This window comes from Panthera tigris, chromosome A1 (assembly GCF_018350195.1).
Source record: "Panthera tigris isolate Pti1 chromosome A1, P.tigris_Pti1_mat1.1, whole genome shotgun sequence".
In the NCBI taxonomy this organism is placed as follows: Eukaryota; Metazoa; Chordata; class Mammalia; order Carnivora; family Felidae; genus Panthera; species Panthera tigris.
In genome coordinates this window covers 176,365,249-176,389,693 of record NC_056660.1, presented here as the reverse complement: position 1 = coordinate 176,389,693, position 24,445 = coordinate 176,365,249, and the positions used below count along the sequence as shown (strand labels likewise).

General features: G+C 50.0%; 1 protein-coding gene across 1 annotated transcript in view; it reads right to left on the bottom strand.

Annotated features, from left to right (window-relative positions):
- Positions 1-24,445, bottom strand: part of STK10 (serine/threonine kinase 10) — a 114,497-nt gene that overhangs the window by 10,726 nt on the left and 79,326 nt on the right. Inside the window, exons 8-15 of the mRNA XM_042992338.1 lie at positions 20,244-20,378; positions 17,613-18,158; positions 15,147-15,277; positions 10,459-10,582; positions 9,861-10,040; positions 5,715-5,807; positions 2,771-2,900; positions 868-992 (exon numbers count right to left, since the gene is read on the bottom strand). Coding sequence (XP_042848272.1) covers positions 868-992; positions 2,771-2,900; positions 5,715-5,807; positions 9,861-10,040; positions 10,459-10,582; positions 15,147-15,277; positions 17,613-18,158; positions 20,244-20,378 — 1,464 coding nt within the window. The remainder of the gene's footprint in view (positions 1-867; positions 993-2,770; positions 2,901-5,714; positions 5,808-9,860; positions 10,041-10,458; positions 10,583-15,146; positions 15,278-17,612; positions 18,159-20,243; positions 20,379-24,445) is intronic.

The window sequence follows — 24,445 nt, the reverse complement described above, 5'->3', positions numbered from 1 at the left end:
AGTCTGGCATCATTTTACCTCTACTGTTAATTTTTTAAGTGAGAACAGAAAATGTTACTTTTTGTTAGTAACGCTTTGGATTTTTACCTTCTAAATGCCTTTGCATCTAATCAATGGTTGGCATGTCATTAAAGCTAATACCTCAAAGCAAGACGTACACTACTGATGGCAGATGTCAATTCATACTTTTAAAAGTCATGATAAATTTGAGTTTTTCCTTCACCTAACACCTATTTGTATTTCAAAACTTGGCATGGGTATCACCTCCTCCAGGGAGCCTCCCCTGACTTCCAAGCCAGGCTGAGCACCCTTATTCAGAGCTGCCACAGCCCAAAGCTGTTTGTCCATCATTGCATTTAGATTAGGAATTGTAATTATCCACTAATTGTGCTTCCAGATCTCAGTTTGTCCCTGCTCCCACTAAGGGGACCAAATCAAGACAATTACATAGAAGTAAGAGTGCTCTGGCCACACAGAGCAGGGGCCCTTGCCTGGTCTGAGGGAGGTAAGGAAGGCTTCCTGGCAGAGGTGGTGTTTAAGTTGAGACTTAAAAGTATTCCAAGGGAATGCATGCGAAAGAGAGAGATTAGGGGGAAATGGAAAGGTCACGGAGAAGAGGAAAAAAGTGAAAGGCACACACTAAGGTGTCTAAGTCAGTGAGGGAGCTGCCACCTGCTTCCCTGCAGGGCTTCCCCCATTCCTGGCCCTTTCATCGGAGGAAGGACATCTCACAGAATCTCCCAGGGCCTTATCATGACCAACGCCTGCTTCCTCTTGGGAGCACAGATGGTACTCAAGTGGTGCCCCACTTGGCCCTCCCAGAGCTTCTGGTGGCAGCCCCATGCCCCGCCCAAGTTGGGACCTCACCTTCTCGTGCTTGCGCACCAGCTCATGCCTCTGGAGGAAGTACTGGTCTTTGAGCTGCTGCTTCACCAGCTGGTGCCTCTCCTGTAGGTGATGCTCCTCCATTTCCCACAGGGCTGCCTCCCGGTCTGTGGACGACATGAGGCCTGGTGAGATGCTAATGGCTAGAGTGCCACTGAGCGCTGCCCTGCCCTCTCCTGCATCAGATGTTAGCTCCCAGGAGCCTGGTACACCGAGAAGCGAATGCAGCCAGGAGCCAGGAACCAGAGAAACCAGAGACTGAGACTAGAACCCAGCTCTTTCACTGGGGTTTGGGACGGGTAACAAATCCTCTCCAGGCCTCCACTTCCACCTCTACCAAACGTGTGCAACCATTCCATGGAGGCAGAAATGGTCTTGGGAGACCATTATGTTCAGCTCACAGTGCACTGCTGCCTTCCTAATGGGCCAGTGGGAAGGGCTCACGAAACCCCATGAAGAAGACAGGAACAGCCTCCTGTCACTATTTACTCCTTTGAAGAATGGACGAGACCCTCCTTGGCCACTGTACATCCCTTATGTATACATTATTATTAAGACACAGCATCTGGCATTTTATCACTGGAAGTCTATTAATTGACCTTCTGCTCAGCCACAGGCACGGAGCTGGCGTCAGATGAAGACTTCATGCCCTGTAAGACACACAGCGGGTGGTGCTCAACCCACACGAATGTTCATTTCATTTCATTGCGTTCCTGATCTATGAAAACTGGTAACTACCCACACAGTACATCAGAACAGTGATTTGGCTTCCTATCAAAGTCGGAAGCACTGTCCCACAAGTAGGGTGGTTCCTACTGGCATCATGGGACCAAAAAAGAAAATGAGGGCTTTCCTGAAACCGCGGTGGCTCTTCAGAACGTCAGAACATCAAGGACCCCGTTTTGCTGCCCCACACCAAGTACTGAGCGGTTTACAAGGCTTGCCTGCACCGGCCATCACAGCCCTGGCCGCAGCACCTGCTGTGTAAGTAAGCCAGAGACGGCACCTGTACACCAGCCCTATGTTGTTTACGTCTTTACCGCAGGCTGGACTGTCAACTCTCAGAAGCCCACGGGTGCCAAACTCTGAACTTCTCCCATCCAACTGTTTCAAGTGTAGCTCAAACAGCAGACTTTTGGCCATTCAGAGCCCACCTGCTTGGCACGCCACACAAAACTGCACCCAACATCCGCTAGGCATAGAGAAGATAAACCTAAGGGGCTAAAGAAAGACCCTAAGCCCTGCTGCCCTTCAGAACTCTACCCCAGAACCTCCCCTGCTAGTGACCCCATCCAGATACAGAAGCCCTCTCTCTATACCCTAGAGTTCCTCTGCCCTCCTCCCTCTGGGAGTGGCCCGCACTAGTGTCTCTGGAAGGTCTTGGGCTCGAAGGACTTGCCAGCCCGCAAACCCATCAGAGCACCAGCACACCAGAGCAGTCGGGAACTCGGCCTCAAGAGGAGATCCACGTTCAAGGCTCATTCTACCACGCATTAGCCGAGCAACCCCGGCCCAAGCACAGTGGCTCCGCAAGCCTTTGTTTCCTCGTCTACAAAGACGACTTGTCGGGTTAAGGTGAAGATTCAAGGAGAGAGAGCCATGAAAACTGGCACACAGCCTGGCACAGCCATCACTCCACGTGTGATGGACGTCATAAGGTGCACGATACTTTCCCCACCACCCCGTAGTTTCTACCCACTCTACGTGGCTTGCTGGCTTTCTTCCTTCCTCAACCTCAGGAAAGAGGTCAAATAATGTCGGCTCTGTGCCTCAGTCCTGACTGCAGTGGAGGCTTTCCCCATGTGTCGCCCTGAAGGATGTTGTTCGGTTTTAGGATGGAGAAGAACCTAGCAGTTCCTAGCACAGCCCACTCTCTGGCAGCCACCTCGAAGGAGCTCCTGCTTCCTGGTGAGACACTCGCGCTCCTTGTCACAGATCTCCCGCCTGTTGTCCGCAGTGATCTTCTTCATCGCCAGTTCCAGGTCCTCCTTCTGCTTGGCCAGGAAGTCCCGGTCCTGGGCGGGAGAGAGGAGGACAGACCTTTAGCACCGGTTCCGGCACCTCAACGTCTACTTTTACTACAGAGGAGTCGTCGTGATCGGCAAAGAAAACATATGCAGGGGAAACCTGAGACTTAGAGACACGTCCACCAACTGTGGCATATGCGCTTCATATGGACCCTGATTCAAACAACAGATTAAAAAAAAAAAACATTCATGAGACAAATGGAAATGTAACTAATGACTCAACTGCAAATGGGATGTCATGAAGCAGTTACCAATAAATATTTAAATTCTTAGGTGACTTTATAGTATTGTGGGTTCTTTTACAGATGCATACTAAGACACTGACAGGTGAAAGGATATGATACGTGGGATGTTATTCGAAATAACCCTGAAGGGTGGGGGAGTGAGTAGACATGAGCTCCTAATTACTGAGACCAGGTAACAGGTGACAGGTATGTGGGGGTTCCTAATATACCTATTTCTGCCTATGTTTTTAATTTTCCATAGTCAGATTTAAAAAATTAAAATTTAAAAATTTTAGGGAACACGTAAGCAGAAACTAGAAATCCCCACTAATCCTATCACCCAGGAGCAGCAGCTGGTTTTGGTGTATCTATACAAACATGTTTGCATCTGTATTTCACAAATTATTTAAAAGGACTTAGAGATTTGTACACCCATGTTCATAACAGCATTATTCACAACAGCCACGGGATGGAAACACTCAAGTGCCTACAGACAGAGGAGTGGATAAACAAAATGTGGCATATATGCACAATGGAATCTTACTCCGCCCTGAAAATTCCCACATATGCCACAACATGGATGAATCTCAAAGACATGTCAAGTAAATCAGACACAAAAGGACAAATACCATATGATCCCACTTACAGGAAGTCAGATTTGTGGAGGCAGAGAGTAGAATAGTGGTTGCCAGGGACTGGGGGAAGGGCATGGGGTGTTATTATCTAATGGGTAGAGTTTCAGTTTTGCAAGATAAACTGTTCTGGACACGGACAGTGGTGATGGTTTGCACAACAGTGTGAATGTACCTAATACTACTGAACTGTATGCTTAAAAACGGTTAAGGTGCTAAATTCGTTATGCCTTATCTTAGTATATTTTTTAAAAATTAAAAATACCTTTAGTGATAATGTAATCTTCTATCAAATGAGTTTTGATGGCTGAAAACATTTCATGGCACAGGTAGGTATACCCTAACCTTATTCACCCAATACCTAATCATTTGTTTCCAAGTTGTCTCTATTTTTTTTTTATGTTTATGTATTTATTTGCAGAGAGAGAGAGTGAGAGTGGGGAAGAGGCAGAGAAGAGAGTGAGAGAGGAATCCCAATTAGGCTCTGTGCTGGCCACACAGACCCTGATGTGGTGCTCAAACTCATGAATTGTGAGATCGTGACCTGAGCCAAAATCAAGAGTTGAATGCTTAACTGACTGAGCCCCCCCGGGTGCCCCAAGTTGTCTCTATTTTAGATGGGAGTATGTCTTCATACTCTGGTAGCTAAATATTTGTGAACTTCTGTGATGATTAATCCTTAGGATTAGTCTCTAGAAGCAAAAAAACCCAGGCCAATAATGTGTACATTTTTGAGGCTCTTGATGCCCTTGCGAGAATGGCCCCCTTAAAGGCCCAATATGCTCTCCCTGTGTGGGGTCGGGGCCTATCTCCCCCACCCTCCCCAGCCCTGCATTTTTTTTTTCTGATCACAGCACCAAAGGACAGGTTGTAGGAAAGTATGATGGTGTCCTGGAGAGAAGATGAAGTCTGGAGTCAGACTGAGTTTCAAGCCTTGCCCCATACCATTAACTCTACAAAGTCACCTCTGTAAGCCTTGCTTTCTTTCTCTGTAAAGGGAAAAACAAATAGCACCTACCCTGATAAGCCATGAATGCTAAACTGGGTAATATACAAAAGCATTTTAAGTGTAGACTCTAATTTTCTATACATTTGGGGGCAGAGGCAGCAAAATGTACAGACACCCCAGTGGGAGAAAAACAAGCACATGGTCCGACAAGGGCTAAGGAGAAGGCCAGTGAGGCTGGGGCTGGGAGGATCGAGTGGAGCGGGGAGAGGCTAGCAGGGGCCAGACAGACAGGGCCCTGTAAGCACATGAGGAGGCTGGTCTTATCTTATACACAAAGTGGGAGCCCCTGAAGGTTTTCAGGACACAAGGCTATAGGGGGAGGGTGACATGATGAGATCTGGAGTTCATGTTGATTACACTGGCTGGTGGGAGAGAAAATTGCAGGAGAGCAAGAGAGGAAGCAGGGAGACTAGCTGGGAGGCTACTGCAGTAGTCCAGGCAAAAGATGACAATCGCTATGAAGTCACAGAGATATTGACAAAGTTAGCAGATCCAGAGACAGTTTGGAGCTTAAAAACAAAAAAACAAAATCCATGCTTCAGGAGGTGATAAAGGGTTGGAAGGAAAGGAACAGTCAGAAATAACAACGTTTCTGGCCTGACAGCAGGATGAAGGACAGTGCCCCCCCAGAATACAAGAACAGGACCAGGTCTGGGAGGTCGTGGGTTTGTCTTAAGATTCTAAAAGGTGCCAAGTGGGCAGGTGGATGTACTGGGTTATTCAAGGAGACATGGCCTACAAACAATCCTAAGACACGGATGTAAAGGGCTGGGGTGTCCAGAGACAGGGAGCTCACTTCTACCTGGAGCTGGAGCAATCAAGGAAGTCTGCATGAGGGAGGTGCCAACAAAATAGGCTGGACTTGAGACAGAGGAGGAACCTGGTCATCACTCGGGTCCTCCAACCTGGGACTCGCTGACCGAGGGCAAGGACTCACGAGAAGCTGCTTCTTCTGTGCGTGCTCCTCCATTTTCTGCTTCATGCTCTCCTTCCGCTGCTGCCTCGGAAGCCTCTCCACCTCGTTCTTCACCTGTACCAGAAACAGAAGACAGCGGCTGGGTCAGCGTCCCTCCTCACACTTCCTAGAAAGAAAGACTACAACACCAGAACTCCTGGGCCAGGGAGGCCAAAGGCGAGGCGCAGCTTTCTAGACACTGGCCCCCCACCCCACTCTCCACCAAGCCCCTGACAGGTAGTCCTCTCTGGCCTACTCCTGTCTGCTGCTGGCTTGGATTTCAGACTCCCCCAGAGCGAAGAGGTCCTGCTTTTGCTGCTTGACATCCTGCGGCCTTCTGAGAGCATCACCTCCCCTTCCTTGAGGGCAGACTTTGTCAACCTTTCTTCATACTGTGCCCCCAGAAACCTCTGTAGACATTTTCTTCCTAATCACCCACCCCTAAGAAATATTAATCCCACAAACTGTCAATCTGTTCAACCCTTATAATGATCTAAGATATTTCTCACCCCTCAAGGGTGACATCTCCGTTCCTGAAGTTCAGGTGGTACTGATTACCACCCCACCCCCCACCCCCCCCCCCCGGCCACCTCCATCTGGCTCTAGGCCAGGCACACATATGATGCAGGCTGTCGGTCAACATGTTCCATGCCCTGGCCTCAGGGATTGGTTCAGACACCTTGCTGGGCCAGTGAGAGCTTTAGGATGTGTGCTGGAACTATCGAGGAAAGCAGATCTCTGTCCTCCGGGGTTGCTAAACTAGGATGTAGGCCATGGTGGGCCACCCTGGAAGGGCCCGCCAGAGACAAAGATGGATGCAGGGAAGCAATGCCAAAACATGAAAAAGAAGGGTTCCTGGTGATACTTCTGCCCTCCTGATCAGGGCCAGTAAGTGTTCTTAAGCCAGCTGGAAATGGGTTTCTTTTTTTTTGTTTTGTTTTGTTTTTGGTAAGTAATCTCTACACCAAATGTGGGGTTCTATCTCACAACCCTGAGATCAAGAGCTGCACACTCTACTGAATGAGCCAGCCAGGTGCCCCCAGTTTCTGTCTTTTATAACAGAAGAGGGAGAAGAGATTCATGACATTTCTCTCCAAGGCACCCAGAGTTCCTCAGACAGTTCTGAGGAACCCATACCTCTACAGGTGCCTGAAACACCACTCCAAACTCACTGATGGAAGGCTCTTAGGAGCAGCTGGTGGAAAAATACTGTCCATGATCAAAAGAACATTCCAGGGGAGTTCTTCTGGCATGGTCAGCATAAGCCAAAACAGCCTCCCTGTCCTGCCGATCACAATGAAAAACCCTGGATAAAATACAAAAAACAACTACCTGAGGACTCTGGAAAGTAAACAAAAGCAGATGACTATCAGAAGAGTCAAAACTTGTAGGAGGGGCCAGCACAGGAGCGAGTTTCCTAGTTTTTTTTTTTTTCCCCTTTTGCTGTCCTGGCTTTGTACCACTCTCAGACCTGCACAGCAGTGCAATGGGAAAGGTAACTAAGACTCTGTAAGAAACTTCATGTTTCTGGCCAGAGAACCAGGAAGAGGGGCCTGTGGGCCAGAGAGTGTGGGAAGAATCCCAGAGAGAAGACAGCAGGAGGGAAACCCTAATTCTGTGCGTGACCCCACGCATGTCTCAAGTTCACCCGTGCCGAGCAGGAGCAAGACAGACCCAAAGCAGTACAGCAGGGGCTTTGAAAACTATACTACGATCAGAGCCACCACCCACAGAAGACAGGACAGAACCTGTGGTCTGAACCTAACAAGATCAATTGCCTGCTAAAACAAAAATGTCAACACTCTCCAGACTGTAACAGGACCCAGAGTCCACAGACTAGAACATTCAAAATGTCAATGATACGATCCAAAATTACTCTATGTACAAAGAATCAGGAAATGTGATCCATTTGCAAAGAAAAAAAATCATCACATACCAATTCCAAGATGGCACAGACGCTGGAATTATCAGACAAAAACTATAAAGCAGCTATTATAACCACACTCTGTCAGGTAAAGGTAAACATATTTGAGATTAATGGAGAGGGAGAATGTTGCCACAGAGAAATACAAACTCTAAAACAGAGACAATTAGAAAGCTTAGGACCAAACAATACAGCATCTAACAGTAAACACAGAAAGCACTGGATGGACCCAGGGAGGAGTGGAGGCGGCAGAAGAGCCCGTGAATCTGAAGACTAATAAAAATTATGAAAACTAAGGGTTTAGGGACTTACAGGAAAATACCAAAGGTCTAATATTTGTGTTTTGGGGAGAAAGAGACTGGAATGGAAAATGCACAGCAGGGGCGCCTGGATGGCTCAGTTGGTTAAGCGTCTGACTCTTGGTTTTGGCTTAGGTCATGATCCCAGGGTCATGGGATCAAGCACCATGTTGGACTCCATACTGAGCATGGAGCCTACTTAGCATTCGCTCGCTCTCTCTCTCTCTCTCTCTCTCTCTCCACCCCCCTCTGCCCCTCCCTCCCCCCTTGTGTTCTCTCTCTCCCTCTCAAAAATAAAATTTTTAATGAATATCAGAAATGGCCAAAAACTTCTGGATTCCATGGCAATTAACAGCTTCTTGAGGGTAGAGTCCCTATCTATTCTGCTCAGTACCCCCAGCACCTAGCACAGGGCCATACATGTAGACAGTCGATAAAACAGGTGCTGAATAGCTCTCATTTTGATAGGAGATCACTTGCCCAAAGCTCAATAGTTAGTGATCCAGAGCCACGACTCAGAACCAGACCTGACTCCCAAGACTGTGCTCCCTGCACTTGCCCTGGAGCTGGGGGGTATGCTTAGTGTCAGCACTGTACCCCAGAAGAGAGCCAGGACCAGGGTAAGGCCAGTGAGGCACTCACCGCGGGCATAAAAAGGAATACCAAAAATCTCAGTAATGAAGATAAAACTACATTTAAAAAAAAAAAATCAAAATTCAGGGGCTCCTGGGTGGCTCAGTTAGTTAAATGTCTGACTTTGCCTCAGATCATGATCTCACGGTTCATGAGTTCAAGCCCTGCATCGGGCTATCTACTGTCAACGCAGAGCCGGCTTCGGATCGTCTCTCCCCTGCGTGCGCATGTGCTCTCACTCTCTCTCAAAAATAAAGATTTTTTAAAAAATAAATAAAAATTTAAAAATCAAAATTCACGCCACGAACATAATATCAAAATTGTAAATACAGACAGGATCCACCCTATACTTGTAGGACTCATTCTCACCGCCTTACCCTAAACCTGGCCCTGTTGAATCCTGACTTTAAATAGCCAACAGTCTGTTCATCATGACTTTTCTGGAATAATTTTGATGTTAAAACACTACGCTACAATATTATTTGTCTTGATTACCAAGGTTTTTGGCGCCCCCGCTTAAGTTTTGTGCTCCAGCTCCAGCCCAGCCCCTGCAGCTGCCTGAGGCCCCTTGGATACAAATGTCACCCTCACAGACTGCAGTCTGGGAGCTGGGCTCTGAAGCCTGCAGCACCACGGACCACCCTTAGAAGGGTGAAGTCTTTGTCTGAAGACTGGGAATGGCCCAGTAAGTATGTCCCAGGCTCCACAGAGGGAGGTGTGAGCTGTTATTTGGGACCCAGATGCCCTTCCCCAGGGCAGGCTAGGAGACTCACCTCCCTCCCCTTGTCTCGGGACCATCTACCTCTTTGTCACCTACCCCCCCCCCCCACCTGTTCAGCTGGGAGAGAAAAGAGAAGAGCCACATGGGTCCCAACTAGGGGACTGTTGTTTTGGGAGAAGAGAGGGCAGGGCACAGAAGACATATTGTGTTTGCCACCCGGCACCTGTTCCCCTGCTCTGGTGAAAGCATCTCAGATCCCCCTGGGCTGCCAGCCTCCTCCCCTACTCTCTTTCAGCTGGGGTTGCTGAGCTGGGACTACATACAGGAAGCTGCCTGGGAGCCAAGTCAACACAGGAAAGGAGAGCCCAAATGACAGAGAAGTAGCTCCTCGTGACGCAGCTGGAGTGCACAAATCCCGACACACGGACGTGAGCTTTTCAGATACATGAGCTCCCCAGAGTCTCCTCTCCTCTGTTGCTGAAGCGGGACTGAGCTGGGGTTTCGATCACTTGCGTCCTAGAGCCCCTGGCCTCCGCCCGGCACATATTCACCTCCTTCTTCATCAGTTTGAGCTGCTCCTGGAACTTGGCATAGTCCCGATCCTGCTCCAGGCGGATCCGCCTGGCCTCCTCCCGGCGGCGCACGGCATGGTCCTGCTCCATCTTCTCCACCTGCTGCTTCTGCTGGCGTTCCAGGTTCTCCAGCTCCGTGTCAAAGAACTTCTTCTTGGCCTGGAAGGAGCAGAAGGAGAAACTGAGCAAAGCCTCTTTATACCTGGGAGGAAGATGGGATGCAAGATGGGGAGAGCCCAGAGTTTATCTTCAGACCGGGGCCCGAATCCCAGCTCTGCACCTCTCTGCTGTACGACCCAGGGCGAGTCATTTAACCGGAGTCTCTGCTGCCTCTGTACAAAAGGGAGGCCAGACCATCTGCCTTGCAGAGTTCTTGCGTGGTGCTCGGCAAAGGTCGGTCTCCCTCTAGAGGTCCTCCTCTGTGACTCCGAGGAGCTCTGTGACCTTCATGAGATCCTGTGTTTATGAGTCAGTGGCCCAGGAGACCAAGAAACCAAAGGAACCGGGCTCTCTCCTGCCCCTAAAGAAAACATGGAGGCAAGAAGCCCTCCAGGGACCCATCTGTCCTCACACTCACGTTGATTTCTTGTTCAAAACGCTTATGCATCTGCTCCAGCTGCAGCTCATGCTTGCTGCTCAGCTGGGTCTGGTTCCGGTGTTCTTCTTTCTGGAGCAGCCGAAGCTCTCGGAGCTCCTGGCGCCTGAAGGGTTAAAGGATGCGGACATGTCAGTCAGAAAGTGGCCCGCCTCAGAGGGCACATAATTCATAGCCAGAGACACTGAAGGCTGGAGTGTGGAACGGCATCACAGAAGTCTGGGGGCAGAGGCAGGACTAGAACTCAGGCTTAATTTGACATTTATTGACAGACAGAACATTAATAATCTTAACATATAAAGAGTCCTTACAAATCAATAAGAAAAACAGGAGCAGCCTACTTTTAAAAAGGCACACAAGGGGGGCGCCTGGGTGGCGCAGTCGGTTAAGCGTCCGACTTCAGCCAGGTCACGATCTCGCGGTCTGTGAGTTCGAGCCCCGCGTCAGGCTCTGGGCTGATGGCTCGGAGCCTGGAGCCTGTTTCAGATTCTGTGTCTCCCTCTCTCTCTGCCCGTCCCCCGTTCATGCTCTGTCTGTCTCTCTCTGTCCCAAAAATAAATAAAAAACGTTGAAAAAAAAATTAAAAAAAAAAAAAAAAAGGCACACAAGGGGCGCCTGGGTGGCTCAATCGGTTGAACACCCAACTTTGGCTCAGGTCATGATCTCGTGGTTCGTGGGTTTGAGCCCTGCGTCAGGCTCTGTCGTGGGTTTGAGCCCTGCGTCAGGCTCTGTGCTGACAGCTCGGAGCCTGGAGCCTGCTTTGGATTCTGGTCTCCTCTCTCTCTCTCTCTCTCTCTCTCTCTCTCTGTCCCTCCCCCCGCCCTCCCCTCTCAAAAATGGATAGACATTTAAAAAAATGTTTTTTAATTTAAAAAGGGACACAAAACATAAGTAGACATGAACCAAAAAACAAAAACAAAAAAATTTAAATTTACCTAATATGGATATGAAATGCAAATTAAAAATTCTGTTTTCATTAAAAAGGCTAGACTATAGGGGAAGTTGATACTTTCACAACCTGCTCATAAGTATAAATTGGTACATTTCTGGCAGACAGTTTGGTAATAAGTTCATGCCTTTTAACATAGTATTTCCATTTCTAGATACTAATTCTAAAGAAATATTTATAGATGCACAGCACAACTGAATAAGGATATCCATAACAAAATTATTTAGAATAGCACAAAATTTGAAATGACTTAAATGTCCATTATCTATGTCTAATTAAATAAATTAAAATGTATGCATCTGGTATCCATATGATGTTAATTTTGTATACACATCCATAGAAAAAAATCAAGTTTTACAAAAAATATTAACACAGATAGGGGAACTGGTTGCTGGCAGAAAAGGGAGGGAGATTTTTCACAGTTTACCCCTCTCCTTTTTTGTTGTTTTTTTGAATTTTGAACCATGATATTACCTATTCAAAATATAATACAATAAAAACCTGACCTAAATCACATAATAGACCTTAATTTTATATCACATTGTTGGTGATGTGTACATGTGTTTATTCACAGAAAAAAATAATTGCAGGATAAACTTCAAAGCGTTAATTGTGTTTCTGGACAAATCTATTAAAGACTGGTATATATCATTTATGTTATCAGAAAAGAAAATGATGGGGCTCCTGAGTGGCTCAGTCAGTTAAGCTTCTGACTTCGGCTCAGGTCATGATCTCACAGTTCGTGGGTTCGAGCCCTGCGTCAGGCTCTGTGCTGACAGCTCAGAGCCTGGATACTGCTTTAGATTCTGTGTCTCCCTCTGTCTCTGCCCTCTCCCACTTGTGGTCTGTCTCTCTCTCAAAAATAAATAAACATTTAAAAAATTATAAAAGAAAAAAGAAAATGATGCAGAAGGAACTTGGACCTCCTGACTATGGATCAGGTGGCCCTGGTGGCCCCTCAGGAGGGACCTTGTTTGAATCGTAGCTCTGCTGACTTTCTGCTGGGCGCCTTCAGTCAGTCACTCAAACTCTAGGCCCCTGTTCTGTCATCTGTAAAATGTGCAGATAATGTCTACCGCAGATAATGCCAACATGGTAACTAAGAGGTAAAACGTGGTAAGTTTGTTACTAACAAACTAACTGGGAGCTGCTGGAGTGAGCATGAGAAAGAAGAGGCAAAACAGCCACATAAGGAAGCTTCCATCGGAGCCTCTGCTCTTGGGGCAGTGATAGGGTTGAGAGTGTTAATGAAGAAATAGAAATCCTGACTCCAGAGAAACTGACTCAGAGAACACCTGACCAAAGAGCAAAGGCATACAAAAGAAGGTGGGCAGCCAGGTTCTAACATTACCTCCCTGCCCCACCTGAGTTCTCACAAGGGAAGGCAGGACAAGAGACAGGCTGATTCTTAAGAAGGCGGGCATTGGCACTGGCAATCTTAGGGAAAAACAGGAAAAACTCTGACCTAGAAGCCTCAAACTGGGAGAGTGAATATCTGATCACATGGTTCAAAAGCCTGTGTGTGACCCAATCCTCTGGAAATCCTCGAATCCAGGTATTACAGGGACAAGAGGGGAGGGGAAGGAGGCGGGGACTGCCAGCCAGGAAACAATGAGAGCCTTCCGCACCCCTGCAGAGCAAGGCTGGGGGTGGGGGGGTGGTATTCGATATTCGGAACACTCAGCCCTCTGGACCATGACAGGCAAATAAGAAAAGCTTCTCAACCTCTGCGAAGTCTCACCTTTCAAACCTGAGCAGCACACAGCCGGCCAGGGCCAGAGGGCATCCATTCTAGATGGGGTATGGTGGATCTAGAATGTCAACCCAGAAGCCCAAACCGGAGATGATGGAAAGGAAACTCAGCCAGTGAGGTCTGACACTTAGGAGACAGGTTGCCTCCCAGGGGACTGTGAAAATGGAAGGTGGTGTCATCCTCCAAAAGCAACCATCCTCCCACCCCCTGCCTGAGCTTCCCCAGCCCACATGATGAGGACGACTCTGTGTGTGTGTGTGTGTGTGTGTGTGTGTGTGTGTGTACACGTGTATGTGTATTCATGCAGAAACACCACTAATGAAAAGGCAGCATTTCATCTCTGTGGTCCCTAGAGGGGGAAGTACCCCAGAGCATCCAAAACCGCTTCCATTTGGCTTTGGAATGCTTGTGCTTTTTATAAGTATCAATGTGTCTGACATTCTAGAAATGTTTTCCAAACTAATCATGAATTTACCCTGCAAAGGCCTGGCCCCAAGGGAGCTCCAGGGGGAGCTAAGCCTCTCCCTGGCAGCCCCAGGAAGCTTCCAGTCCAGTGGAAGCCTGGTAGAATCTTCACGTGGGTCTAGTTAGAATCTCAGCTCTACCTTCGCACCTGAGTGAACCGGGGCAAGTACTTACCTGCCAAAAAACACTGTTTTGTCATTTACAAAATGGGGGGAATAGGGTCTCCCCATGGAAGGCTGTTAGGGGGCCTGAGCACCTCCAAAGTGCAGAAATGGTTCACAGCAGACAGCTGTGCCTCACACTCTCCCCGCCTCACCAGTCTCAGTGCTGTTGCCTCCAAAATGCATGTTGAACTGACCACTTCTTCCCTCTTCTCGGTCACTGCCCCAGCCCAAGCCTACAACCCAACTGTCCTGGACGGGGTCTCCCTGTCACCCTAAGTCCACCTTGCCCCTCTACAGCCCACACTCATACAGCAGCCAGAGCCATCTTTCAAAAGGGACAGGAGAGCCAGTTACTCTCCAGCTGTTTCATTCTGGCTGTGCCTGGGACAGAATCAACACTCCTCCACCCTGGCCCACAGGCCCACGTGACCTCTGCCCTCACATTCCACACTCCAGCCCTGTCATCTCAGCTCCCTAAATAAGCCCCAACAGTCACTGCTTGGGCCTTAGCCTCGCAGGCCCCTCTGTGCTCCCCCAGCCACTCCACTCAGGTTGTTTCCCACATACAGGGAAGCCTCCGCCAGCCCAGGGCTTACTGTCCTATCACCCACTACTTCCCTCACGGCATGTACCACTACTGGGGATTATCTTGTGTATCCTGTGTTGGCCCATTAGGTCCAAGTTCTACAATGGCAACAGCCTCAGCTATCTGGGTCACCACCATATACCCCACCCTGGTGGGTGGGTAACTACATGGGTAGGTGGACTGATGGATGGGTGGGTAGATGAGTGGAGGGATGGGTAAATGAGTAGATGGATGGGTAGATGGATAGATGGATGGGTAGGTGGGTAGATGGATGGAAAGGTGGGTGGGTAGGTGGGTGAGTAGATGGGTGAGTGAGTGGATGAATGGATAGGTGAGCAGATGGATGGATGGATGGATGGATGGGTAGGTGGATGGGCGGGTGGGAGGATGGATGGATAGTGGGCAGATGAGCGGGTGGATAGATAGGTAGATGGATGGGTAAGTGGATGGATAGGTGGTGGATGGTGGGTAGATAAGTGGTGGATGGATATGTGTGGGTGGGTGGATGGGTGGTGGGTAGATGAGTGGGTGAACAGGTAAATGTATGGGCAGGTGAGTGAATGAATGGATAGGTGGGTGGGCAGATGGATGGTTGAGTGGATTGGGAAGCACAGGAGCAAAACCAGTTTCCTTTTATGTCCTGATCCCTTACTTCAGAGCTGTACATAGCTCCCTAACCAAAGGAACCTACACCCTTCCCTCTCACCACACCCCCACTCTGTTACAGCCATCACTGGCCCTTCCCAGGCTTGCCTGAGAAATCGCATCTCTTCATCCTTCTTCTCATCCTCGCTGATGATCTTGGAGGTGGTGATGCTCACCTCTACACCATCCACCACAAACTTGCGTGTCCTCTTGAGGGTTTTGTTGTGCAGTCTTGAATCCTGGGCAGGGTAAAATCATTAGGTAAAGCTCAGGATCAGCTAGGAGTCTGTGGGTGACACAGGAGTGTGGCACAGAGCCTTCTTGGCCCCACAGCCTCGACGTCCAGGTAGGACATAGCTGTCCATCATCCCCCTTTTGCCTCAAGCTTCTCAACTTGGGGTCCTGAGTGTCTGGGCTTACTGCCCCCCCCCCCCGCCCCGATCCCCCTGATCTTGGCCTTCGGATACTACTTGCTGGCCCCACACCTGGCTGCCAGCACACTCACATACAGGACATGGCACCAGAATGGTCAGGGTTCCAATCTTCCCTCTACCACCTACTGGCTCTGTGACTCTGAACAAGTCCCTTGTCCTGTCCAAGCCTCAGCTTCCTCAACTTGTCAGAGGAAGAGAACAGCAGTACTTGCCTTGCCCAAGATGGTTACAAAGATACATTGAGAGAATGCGTGGGGGACACAGAACCGAGCCCAGCTCATGGCAACTGGGCAGTACATTGGTATTTATAGCTCACAGTTATTACCGTAGACCACAATCTTTTACCCAAAGTGCCAAAATCCAAACAGCCTGGCAAACTGAAGTTCATAACTGTTTTGGAAGCCAAACCTGAGCTGACCTGAACTCCACAGGAGGCCACGCCCATCCGAGCCCCCATGAAATTACTCATGACCTTTTCCTGTGAATAACCACACATTTCAGACGCAAGCACTCACAAAACGCTGCTGGGACTCCTGGAGGTGTCCTGATTCAACTGAGAGCCTATGGGCCTGCGGCTGGAGTCATCATGGCATCTCCCCCTCTGACCTCCACTGGCTTCCAAGGGCCTTCTAGCCAGAAAAAGGAGGGCAGGCCAGGGTGGCACGCTGCCATAGGTCTCTGCACCCTCAAAGCGTGCGCTGAACCCCCACTCCTGCTCAGCCAGGACCAGCGGACGGTCCTTACTCCCTGAGTGCTCAGCTCCCCCCACCCCCACCCCAAAGCTTCCACCTGTTCCCATCAGCCACACCTGACTCTCATCTTCCTACAGTACCCAGTCACATGTCCTAGGGCCCAACCAAGACTAGCGGTGAGAAATGGAGAGCGGCTGGGAAGAAAAGTGGCCTGGGGCTGCGGCCCTCACCCTGAAACCCTGATCACAGGGCCTCCTGCCCCGAGGTAACAAGCCCCTTCATCTCACCAAGGTGTGCTGATGCAGCCCATGGACTTTTATCAGCACAGCCACGTTCCCCGGCTCACTGCCAGTCAGCCAGCAAAGGAATATTCTCAACACCCTTGAGAACAGGCAGGGGAGACCCTGCTCTGGCCTTTTTTTGTTGTTGTTTTTTCTTAGTGTTGTTTTTTTTTTTTTTTAACTAGAGAAGAGACAGGACATCTGTCTGAAGGAAGATGATGGGCCCTGATGCTATGTGTGTAGAAGAGCCGTGTATGTCTGTGCCTGTCCTGGTGACGTGTTAGAACCATGCTATCTTTCTGGTCCTGAGGCTAATTGTTGGGCTGGCCAGCTGCTTTTCCTTCTTTCACTTCCTTTCATTTAGCAAATATTTTTGAGTCTCTACTGTGTGGTTTCCACCAAGTAAACAATGGGAGAAAAAAAACAAATGATACAGTATCTTCCCTAAAATCAGCCTTGCTTCGGGGAGATCCTCAGTGTGGCCTTAGTCAAGTGGCCAACAGTGAGTTCAAGAACACCCTGACATGTATCAGAGCAGGCAGGGGAGGGGTCAGCTCACCCTGGGGAGGCGGCCAGCCTTGCACTGGGAAAGCAGAACGGCATGTGGGGTTCAGAGCACAAAGTCCGTGGGTCTCACCAGCCCTCCACTTCCCACCTAAGCATCTGTTTGCTCATCTGTACATTGAGAAATGGAACCTCCGTTTTCTTTAAAGCGCTTCACGGTGTTGGCCTCCATGCTGAGGCCTTAAGCACAGTGGCTGCTGCCATTCACGATGTTACCCACGTCCAGAAAGGCCACTGACCCCACAGAGCGCCTTGAGCCCACTGCCTATAACCGAATCTCCCAGTCAGCAGCTGCACCACACGGCGGACCCCAAAATAAGAGAACTTCATTCCTAGACTTCTCTCCCGAATTTCACCCGGGCCTTTAACCGAACCCAACTGAAATGGCTACACAAATCGAACCAACCGCCTGGCATGACTAAATCCCAGACTGAACCCAGATATTCTGGAGATTAAACTATGAGCTGGAGCTCAAAGATCTTTCAAGAAAAGCCATCGTCATGAACCACTTAAGATGGAAGGCAGCCACCAGCTAAACGCTTTCAAAAACCAAGCCCGGGCAGCAGCACAGCCCTCAAACTGTGGTACAAGAGGTGGCATTACCTTGACGGACAGAGAGCCTGTTTCTCTGTTTAGGGACAGGTCGGCTGAGAGGGAGGTGCTGTAGTCCACGCTCTGGTTGGTGGACAGGCTGCCACAGTCCGAGTCCCTCTTGGAAGGGCCCGGAGCTGCCTGGGTGGGGAGCTCCAGGCTGCCGTTGGCCAGCTTCTCGGCAACCAAGGTCTCCAGGGCGCTGCTGTTGGGACGGCTCTGGCTGGCTTTTTGGGACCTGTTGGCTGCCGGACTGAGGTCCCCGCCCTGGTCAGCGACTTGCTTCTCCCCGGAAACCTGAATTCTGGCATCCATGGACACTGGCCGGGACTTCCGGAGAGGTGCTGGCACTGCCAGGCCATTCTTGTCTCCAGGAGCCACGTCCGGGGGGCTGGCGCTTTGGGGGGATCTGTCCCCAGAGGGCTGGCTGGGCCCGTTCACGTTGTCCTGGGGCTGGCTGGGCGGCAGTGAGGTGAAAGATGATTCTTTGAGAAGCTTGTCAGTATTGAGACTCAGCTGACTCACCTCAGAAGAGTCTCGAGAATGGTTCCCCAGAGGCTAGGGAAGAAAAAAAAAAATAAGTCAAGGCCATGCGATGTCATGTCCCAGGCCAGAGTCCAAGATGCAGTAGGGCTGGAGAGGCAGACACCCACGAGGTCAAGTAGGCCAGGACCCAGGAAGCAGAGGAGGTATCCCTCTCCAGTGAGCCACAGTCCTCACCACTCCCTACCGGCCAACCAACAATAAAATTACTACTTATTGTGAGTTAGTTTGGTGCCTGCTTCTCCTCCTAGGACTGGAGGCAACTGTGGCCAGCTGGACAGCTGATGCCCTGTCTAAAGGTGCCAGTGGCTACTCTGCTGCAGCTAATTGTGACAATATAAGAGAAATGGCTCCCCTGTGGACAGACCTTCCAACTGTTTTAAAACAAGCTGGAATCTGGATTTTTACCTGACACCTTCTGACTTTCCGACGGCAGCTAATTCCAGTTTTTTGTTTTTTGTTTTTTTAGCTGCGTAAAAACTAAACCCAAACTATCCAGGGGCTGGACTCAGCCTATCGGCCACTGAGTTTTTAAAGTTTTGTTTTGTTTTTTCTTTAGAGCTTATTCTTTGGGGAGAAGGGTGGAAAGTACTGGAAATGTTGCTATTGTGAAATACAACACCCAGTTCTGTGAACAAAACATAAATGTCTGATGAATGAATAAAGTGAGCACCCACTTAGCCGCCTTCCACATCAGGAATGGAACACTGCCCACCAGAGAAACCCCCCTTCCATGTCTGTCCCTCCCCTTAACATAATAGTTGTCCTGACATTGATCTCTAAGTGTTACAAGCGAGTTTGCTGGGTTTTAGATATTAATGGAATCACACCATTAGCACTCCCTTGGGTCCCAGTGGCCGCTGGTTTTTAACCTTGGATATGGAAGCTTCCAGAAGCAACTCTAATCCACCTCCTATTCAACACCCCTAGGGTGATGGTTCAGAAATTCAGATCTGATCCTATCATCCCCACACCAATGTCCTTGCCTGAAACCCTCATTAGCCCCACCGCCCTCATGACAAGGAGCAGCCTCCTACCTGCAGAGAACCCGCTTGCTGCTTCCCTCCCCAACCTCGCTGCCTGCTGCCACCTCCTGGAGCCAGGCCCCAGACCCACCACCTCCCTCTCCCACCATGGTTCTCCTACACCTGGCTGTGCCTCCTATCAGCTCAACCAGCCACTTCATTGCTCGGACCTCAGTCTTCCTATCTATTAAATGGAGCCCTGGTCCTCCTATCAGAGTTGCAGAGTGCCCAGCACGCAGCAAGGGCTCAGTAAAAGGCTGTGGCTACTGTGCTGGTTCTGCTCGTCGTCCTCGGTCTTCCCTTCTTCACCCTAGTAAGGATTCACACCAGCCTCTGGCTCCTCCCAGGATCCCGTTAACCTCCAGACAGCACCGTACTGCCCATTCCCTCTAGACAAGGCCAGCCCCTGCCTCACTCGGCCCACAACACCACCTGCACCTCAAGTTTCCCTCTTGGAAGAGGCCCTTCCCAAACAGCTTAGACCAGGGATGTAAGCAGCAGCTCAGGACAGAATCCAGCCCACGGACATGTTTTGCTTGGCTCAGATGTTTTTAAAATTTTAAATTAGCTTTAATTTAAACTTAAATTCAGCCAAGTGCTGAAGCTGCAGATGGGTTGCAAATGTGCCAAGACATGGGTCCCCTGGGCACGTGAGAAGCCAAACAGGGTCTGTCTGGGGTACCCGGAGCCCCTCGGCTTGTTGCCTCCGGTCACGTGCAGCCTTTATCTGCATTTACCCCACGGTGTGCTAAAACATTTTCATTTTGTATGTGAGCCACAACAGGAAAAAGGCTGGGAAGTAATGACTCAGCTACCAACTTTTGAAAACTGGAAGCTCCCAAGTGAAAATCCAGATTACTGCTCTTTCCTGAAAACTTACAGAATCTGGCCAATACACTCTGCTGCCTCACCCCGGCCCGTGAGCTGACTCACGTAACCGGCGATACGGGAGCCTGTAGCCTCTAAGCTGTGGGAGAACAGGAATCCTTCCTGCACCCCAGCACGTTCCCTCTTATACCAGCCAAGGCCTGCTGGGATCCCATCCTTCCCCAGCGCCCATTCTTCCAGGCCTTACAGACGCGGCATCAATGGAGTCCTCCTCTTCCCCCTCCTCGCGGCCATCTTCGATCTCCTCCATCACTTCGGCCTTGGCCTCGGCCACCAGCTCCCGCAGAGCCTTGTTACTGGTGACACTGCTGACAAAGGGATGCTGAGGGGGTAAGACACACCTGGATTAGAACTACTTTGGGCTGGAGGGTACAGGAGGAGGAGGCAGAGGCGGAGGGGAGATGATCTCCCAGGCAGAGAAGGCCAACGGCATCTCTGAGAGAAATGTGAACATACACTTGGTACAGGTGGGCCAGGGGCAGCTCACAAAGTCCTGTGGGTGGTGGAAGAGGGTGGGTGGAAGAGAGTGGCTCTGCCACTCACCGGCTATGTGACACTGGGCAAGTCACTTTCCCTCCCTGAGTTGCAGGCTCATCTCCAAAGTGGAGATAATAATGCCAAACCTACAGGGAGGTCGTAAGGATTAAACGAAATAATGCACAAGGAAGTGTTTTAGCCCAAACAGGCGCCCCATGTGTTTGCAAATTCTTTTTTCTTTTTTTTTTTTTTTTTTTGAGATCGACAGCAGTTTATTATTTTTTTCTTTAAATACGGAAGCTTCACGAATTTGCATGTCGTCCTTGCACAGAGCTGTGCTGATCTCTGCATCATCCTTGCGCAGGGGCCGTGGTGATCTCTGTACCGCTCCAGTTTTAGTACATGTGCTGCCGGAGCGAGCATGTGTTTGCAAATTCTTAAGGCAAAGCTGTATATGTTCTATTCCTAGGCATTTACAGAAACATTGCATCTTTAAAAAAGGAAGGCTCTGGGCCCCTGGGTGGATCAGTCAGTTAAGCATCTGACTCTTGGTTTTGGCTCAGGTGATGATCTTATGGTTTGCAAATTCAGGCCCTGTGTCAGTGCAGAGCCTGCTTGGAATTCTCTCTCTCTCTCCCCCTGTCTCTTTCTGCCCCCTCTCTCTGGCTCACTCGAAGGAAGGAAGGAAGGAAGGAAGGAAGGAAGGAAGGAAGGAAGGAAGGAAGGAAGGAAGGAATAGAGAGGGTGAGAGAGAAAGAGAGGAAGGGAGAGAGAAAGAGAAAGAGAGGAAGGAAGGGAGAGGGAAGGAAGGAAGGAAGGAAGGAAGGAAGGAAGGAAGGAAGGAAGGGGAAAGAAAGAAGGTTCTTTCACACACCTTGCAAAACACCAAAGTTTTCAAGGCCTCAGCAGATGTTACATCAGCACAAGCATCTCCCTGGTAGAAATCTGTCCTTGGGCGCCCAACCCCCAGCACCAGGAGTGTGTATGGGGAGCGGGGGCAGTCATTAAATTGGAGTTTGCTCATTTGAAATGTAGAGGAAGGCTCTGATGACATCTGCCACCTTTACGGTCAGAAAATTTATCAGCGGAGGAACAGCGTCAACGAGATTGCAGGAAAGTATGTAAATGATGAAGAATAAATTTTCTAGCGCCCTGTAAACACATTCACAACTGATAGGTCCATTACAAATCATTTTTATCTGCTTGTTCGTTTACAACCGTTCATTTGTGGAGACTCATGAGGCACCACCCCATTCCACTTGGTCACCTAACTCTGCACATGTGAAAAGCACCAAACCTCACTCCTTTTAAAGAGCCCTACACCAGCTGGGCTTTCTCTAGTCCAAACTAGTAAAGACTTTAAGTATTTCATCTCTTTCCTTTCTCTCCCATCCTCCCATTGACTATCTGATTCCTGCCACAGCCACATGCTGTGCCACGTGCTGAGATCTGAGATAAGGCTCAACAACAGGATAGGCAAGGTCCTTGCCCCTACGGGCTTGCAGCTGAGGGGGAGAGACAACAGACGCATGGCCAACCCACAAACAGGATCACGTCAGATCAGGTAATGGGACAGCAAGAGGCTGGAACTGCATGGGCCTGGGCTGGGCAGTGGAGGCTACTTAGTCTGCGGTCAGCGGTCAGCGGGGCCTCCAAGAGGAGGTGATATTTGAGCTAAGACCTGAGGGAGATGAAGGGGCTGGCCAGGGAAAGATCTGGGCACGGAGAATTCCAGGCAGGGGGAGCAGCAGAGCGCGAGGGCCCTGGGGCAGGACTGAGCTTGTGTGCTGGAGGCATGGCTGGCTAGAAGTCCGAGGAGGCAGGGCTTTGGGGAGAGGAGAGAGGAGGGGCCAGAGGAGGAAGGGCAGGGTGGTGCATGCAGGGTCCCCCCAGCCGTAGTGAGAAACTGAGACTTTCTTCTCGGAAGCTGCTGGAGGGCACAGCAGAGCAGTGGTATTAACACTCACCCCTTAAAGGGAGCAGTCTGGCTGCTGTGTGGTTCCAAAAGGTCTTGAGTGTGGTTCCAAAAGGGCTTACTAATCATGCGAGGCAGGAGAGTGTAGTGGTTAGAGTACTGGCTTTACATTCTGCAGCCAGGGTGCCTGGGATGAAATCCTGCTTCCACCACCACCTTGGGCAAGTCACTTAACCTCTCTAAGCCTCAGCGTGCTCATCTGTATACTGGGAACAACAGTATGGTTGTGCGAAGCATTACAGGAAGTGCTCCAAGTATGGCAGCTATCATCCACATCGTTGTTATCGCCTCCAACACCATTTGCCGCCACCATCGCTGCCACTGTCACCACCACGACCACCGTCACCACCAGCAGCAGCATAGCTGGAGAAGCCTTCATGGCTCAGTTTGCACCCCCAGCCAACCCTATTCCCTCCTGCATCCCCACAGGGCACAGCTTTTGGGACGGAGGGTGAGAATCAGTTCCCAAAGGTTCCCGAGCCTCACACTGCACAACCCCACGCATGAATTTGAGCAGGAAGCCACAGGACACTTCCCTGCAGTTGCTGAAGCAGATGTGGCAGAGGCAAAGAATGCAGGCACAGGCTTCTGGAAATACCAGGTTTTCATCAGGGCACACTACATACTGACCAAATCAGTGGCTTTTCAGCATGGCCAGGAGTCTTTCTTGAGGCAGGACAATCTGCCCCACTGCCTCCCACGAGCACCCCAGGGTCCTTAGGAAGCAGAGGCGGAAGCCATGGGGAAGAAAAAGCCCTCTGACAGAGGTGCGGGTGAGCTGGGCAGTTGCCCTGGATGCCAACCCCGGAATCCCCAGGCAAGTGGGGCTGACAGGGCAGACCCTCCAGTGGCTGATGAGGCCCAGAACACTGCTGTGTAAACAGCCCTGGCAGAGAAGAAGCAGAGACAACCTCCTGCACTGCCTCAGCTCGGCTACCTCCAGGGATGTGTCTAAAAAGGACAACACCCAAACCCAAACTGTCGAGGCCCAGCAGAGAGACAGAAGCCCTGCAAGGAGGGCTGGGGCCTTCCCAGGCGGGAAGCACGGTGTGTGCCAGCATGGGGACAGGCCAGTCCGGGTACACGGGTCACCGGAAAGGTGCTCAGGCACCCCTGCAGGAGGCCCACATCGGAGAGGAGCTCGGCCGTCTGCTCCTTGGGGAAGAGGCACAGCTGTTCAGTGCCATTTCTGCAGGGTGCCCCACGATGCCACACAGCTGACCAACCGGCACCTTCTCCCTGGCCAGGAGCCCTCCCGCCACCTACACAGACATTCTTTCCAAGAGCAGGAGCCTAGCTTTCCTCTGTGTACTGAGAAACCACCTGCCAGGGGTCCTACACGCTGAGGCTGGCTTTTGACAACACCAGATACCCCTTTCCAGGTTTCAGTTGTCAGCATCTGTTCAATTCACCCCCGGCTAACCTTTTCTCTCGTTCTTGTTCTCTTCGTTCCTTCCTTCTCTCCTTTGTTCATTCGGAGAGGAGGCTTACCAGAGTGGTCAAGAGAACAGGCTTTGGAAGGAGACAACCAGGATCAATATCCCAGCTCTGTCTTTTATAAGCTGTGTGACCTTGTGCCGGCTACCTAACCTCTCTGTGCTTCAGTTTTATCATCTGTTTGATGGAAATCTGAACAGTTCCTACTTCATAGGGTTGTCACAAGGATTAAATTGGTTAACGTTTGCTAAACATTTAGAATAGTACCTGGCATGGACAAAGGGTTACACAACAGTTTGTTGAGTAAAAATAAGTAACTATACTTAATGAATACTTGCTGAGGGCCCTCCATATATCAGACACTGTCCTGGATGCTTGGGACAGACCAGTGAACAAAAGAGACTGCTGTCCTCAGAGAGCTGACATGCTGGTCAGGGAGATTAACAATACACTTAATAAACAAGTAAGCCATGGAAAAAAATCAAAAGTAGGGCAGGGAA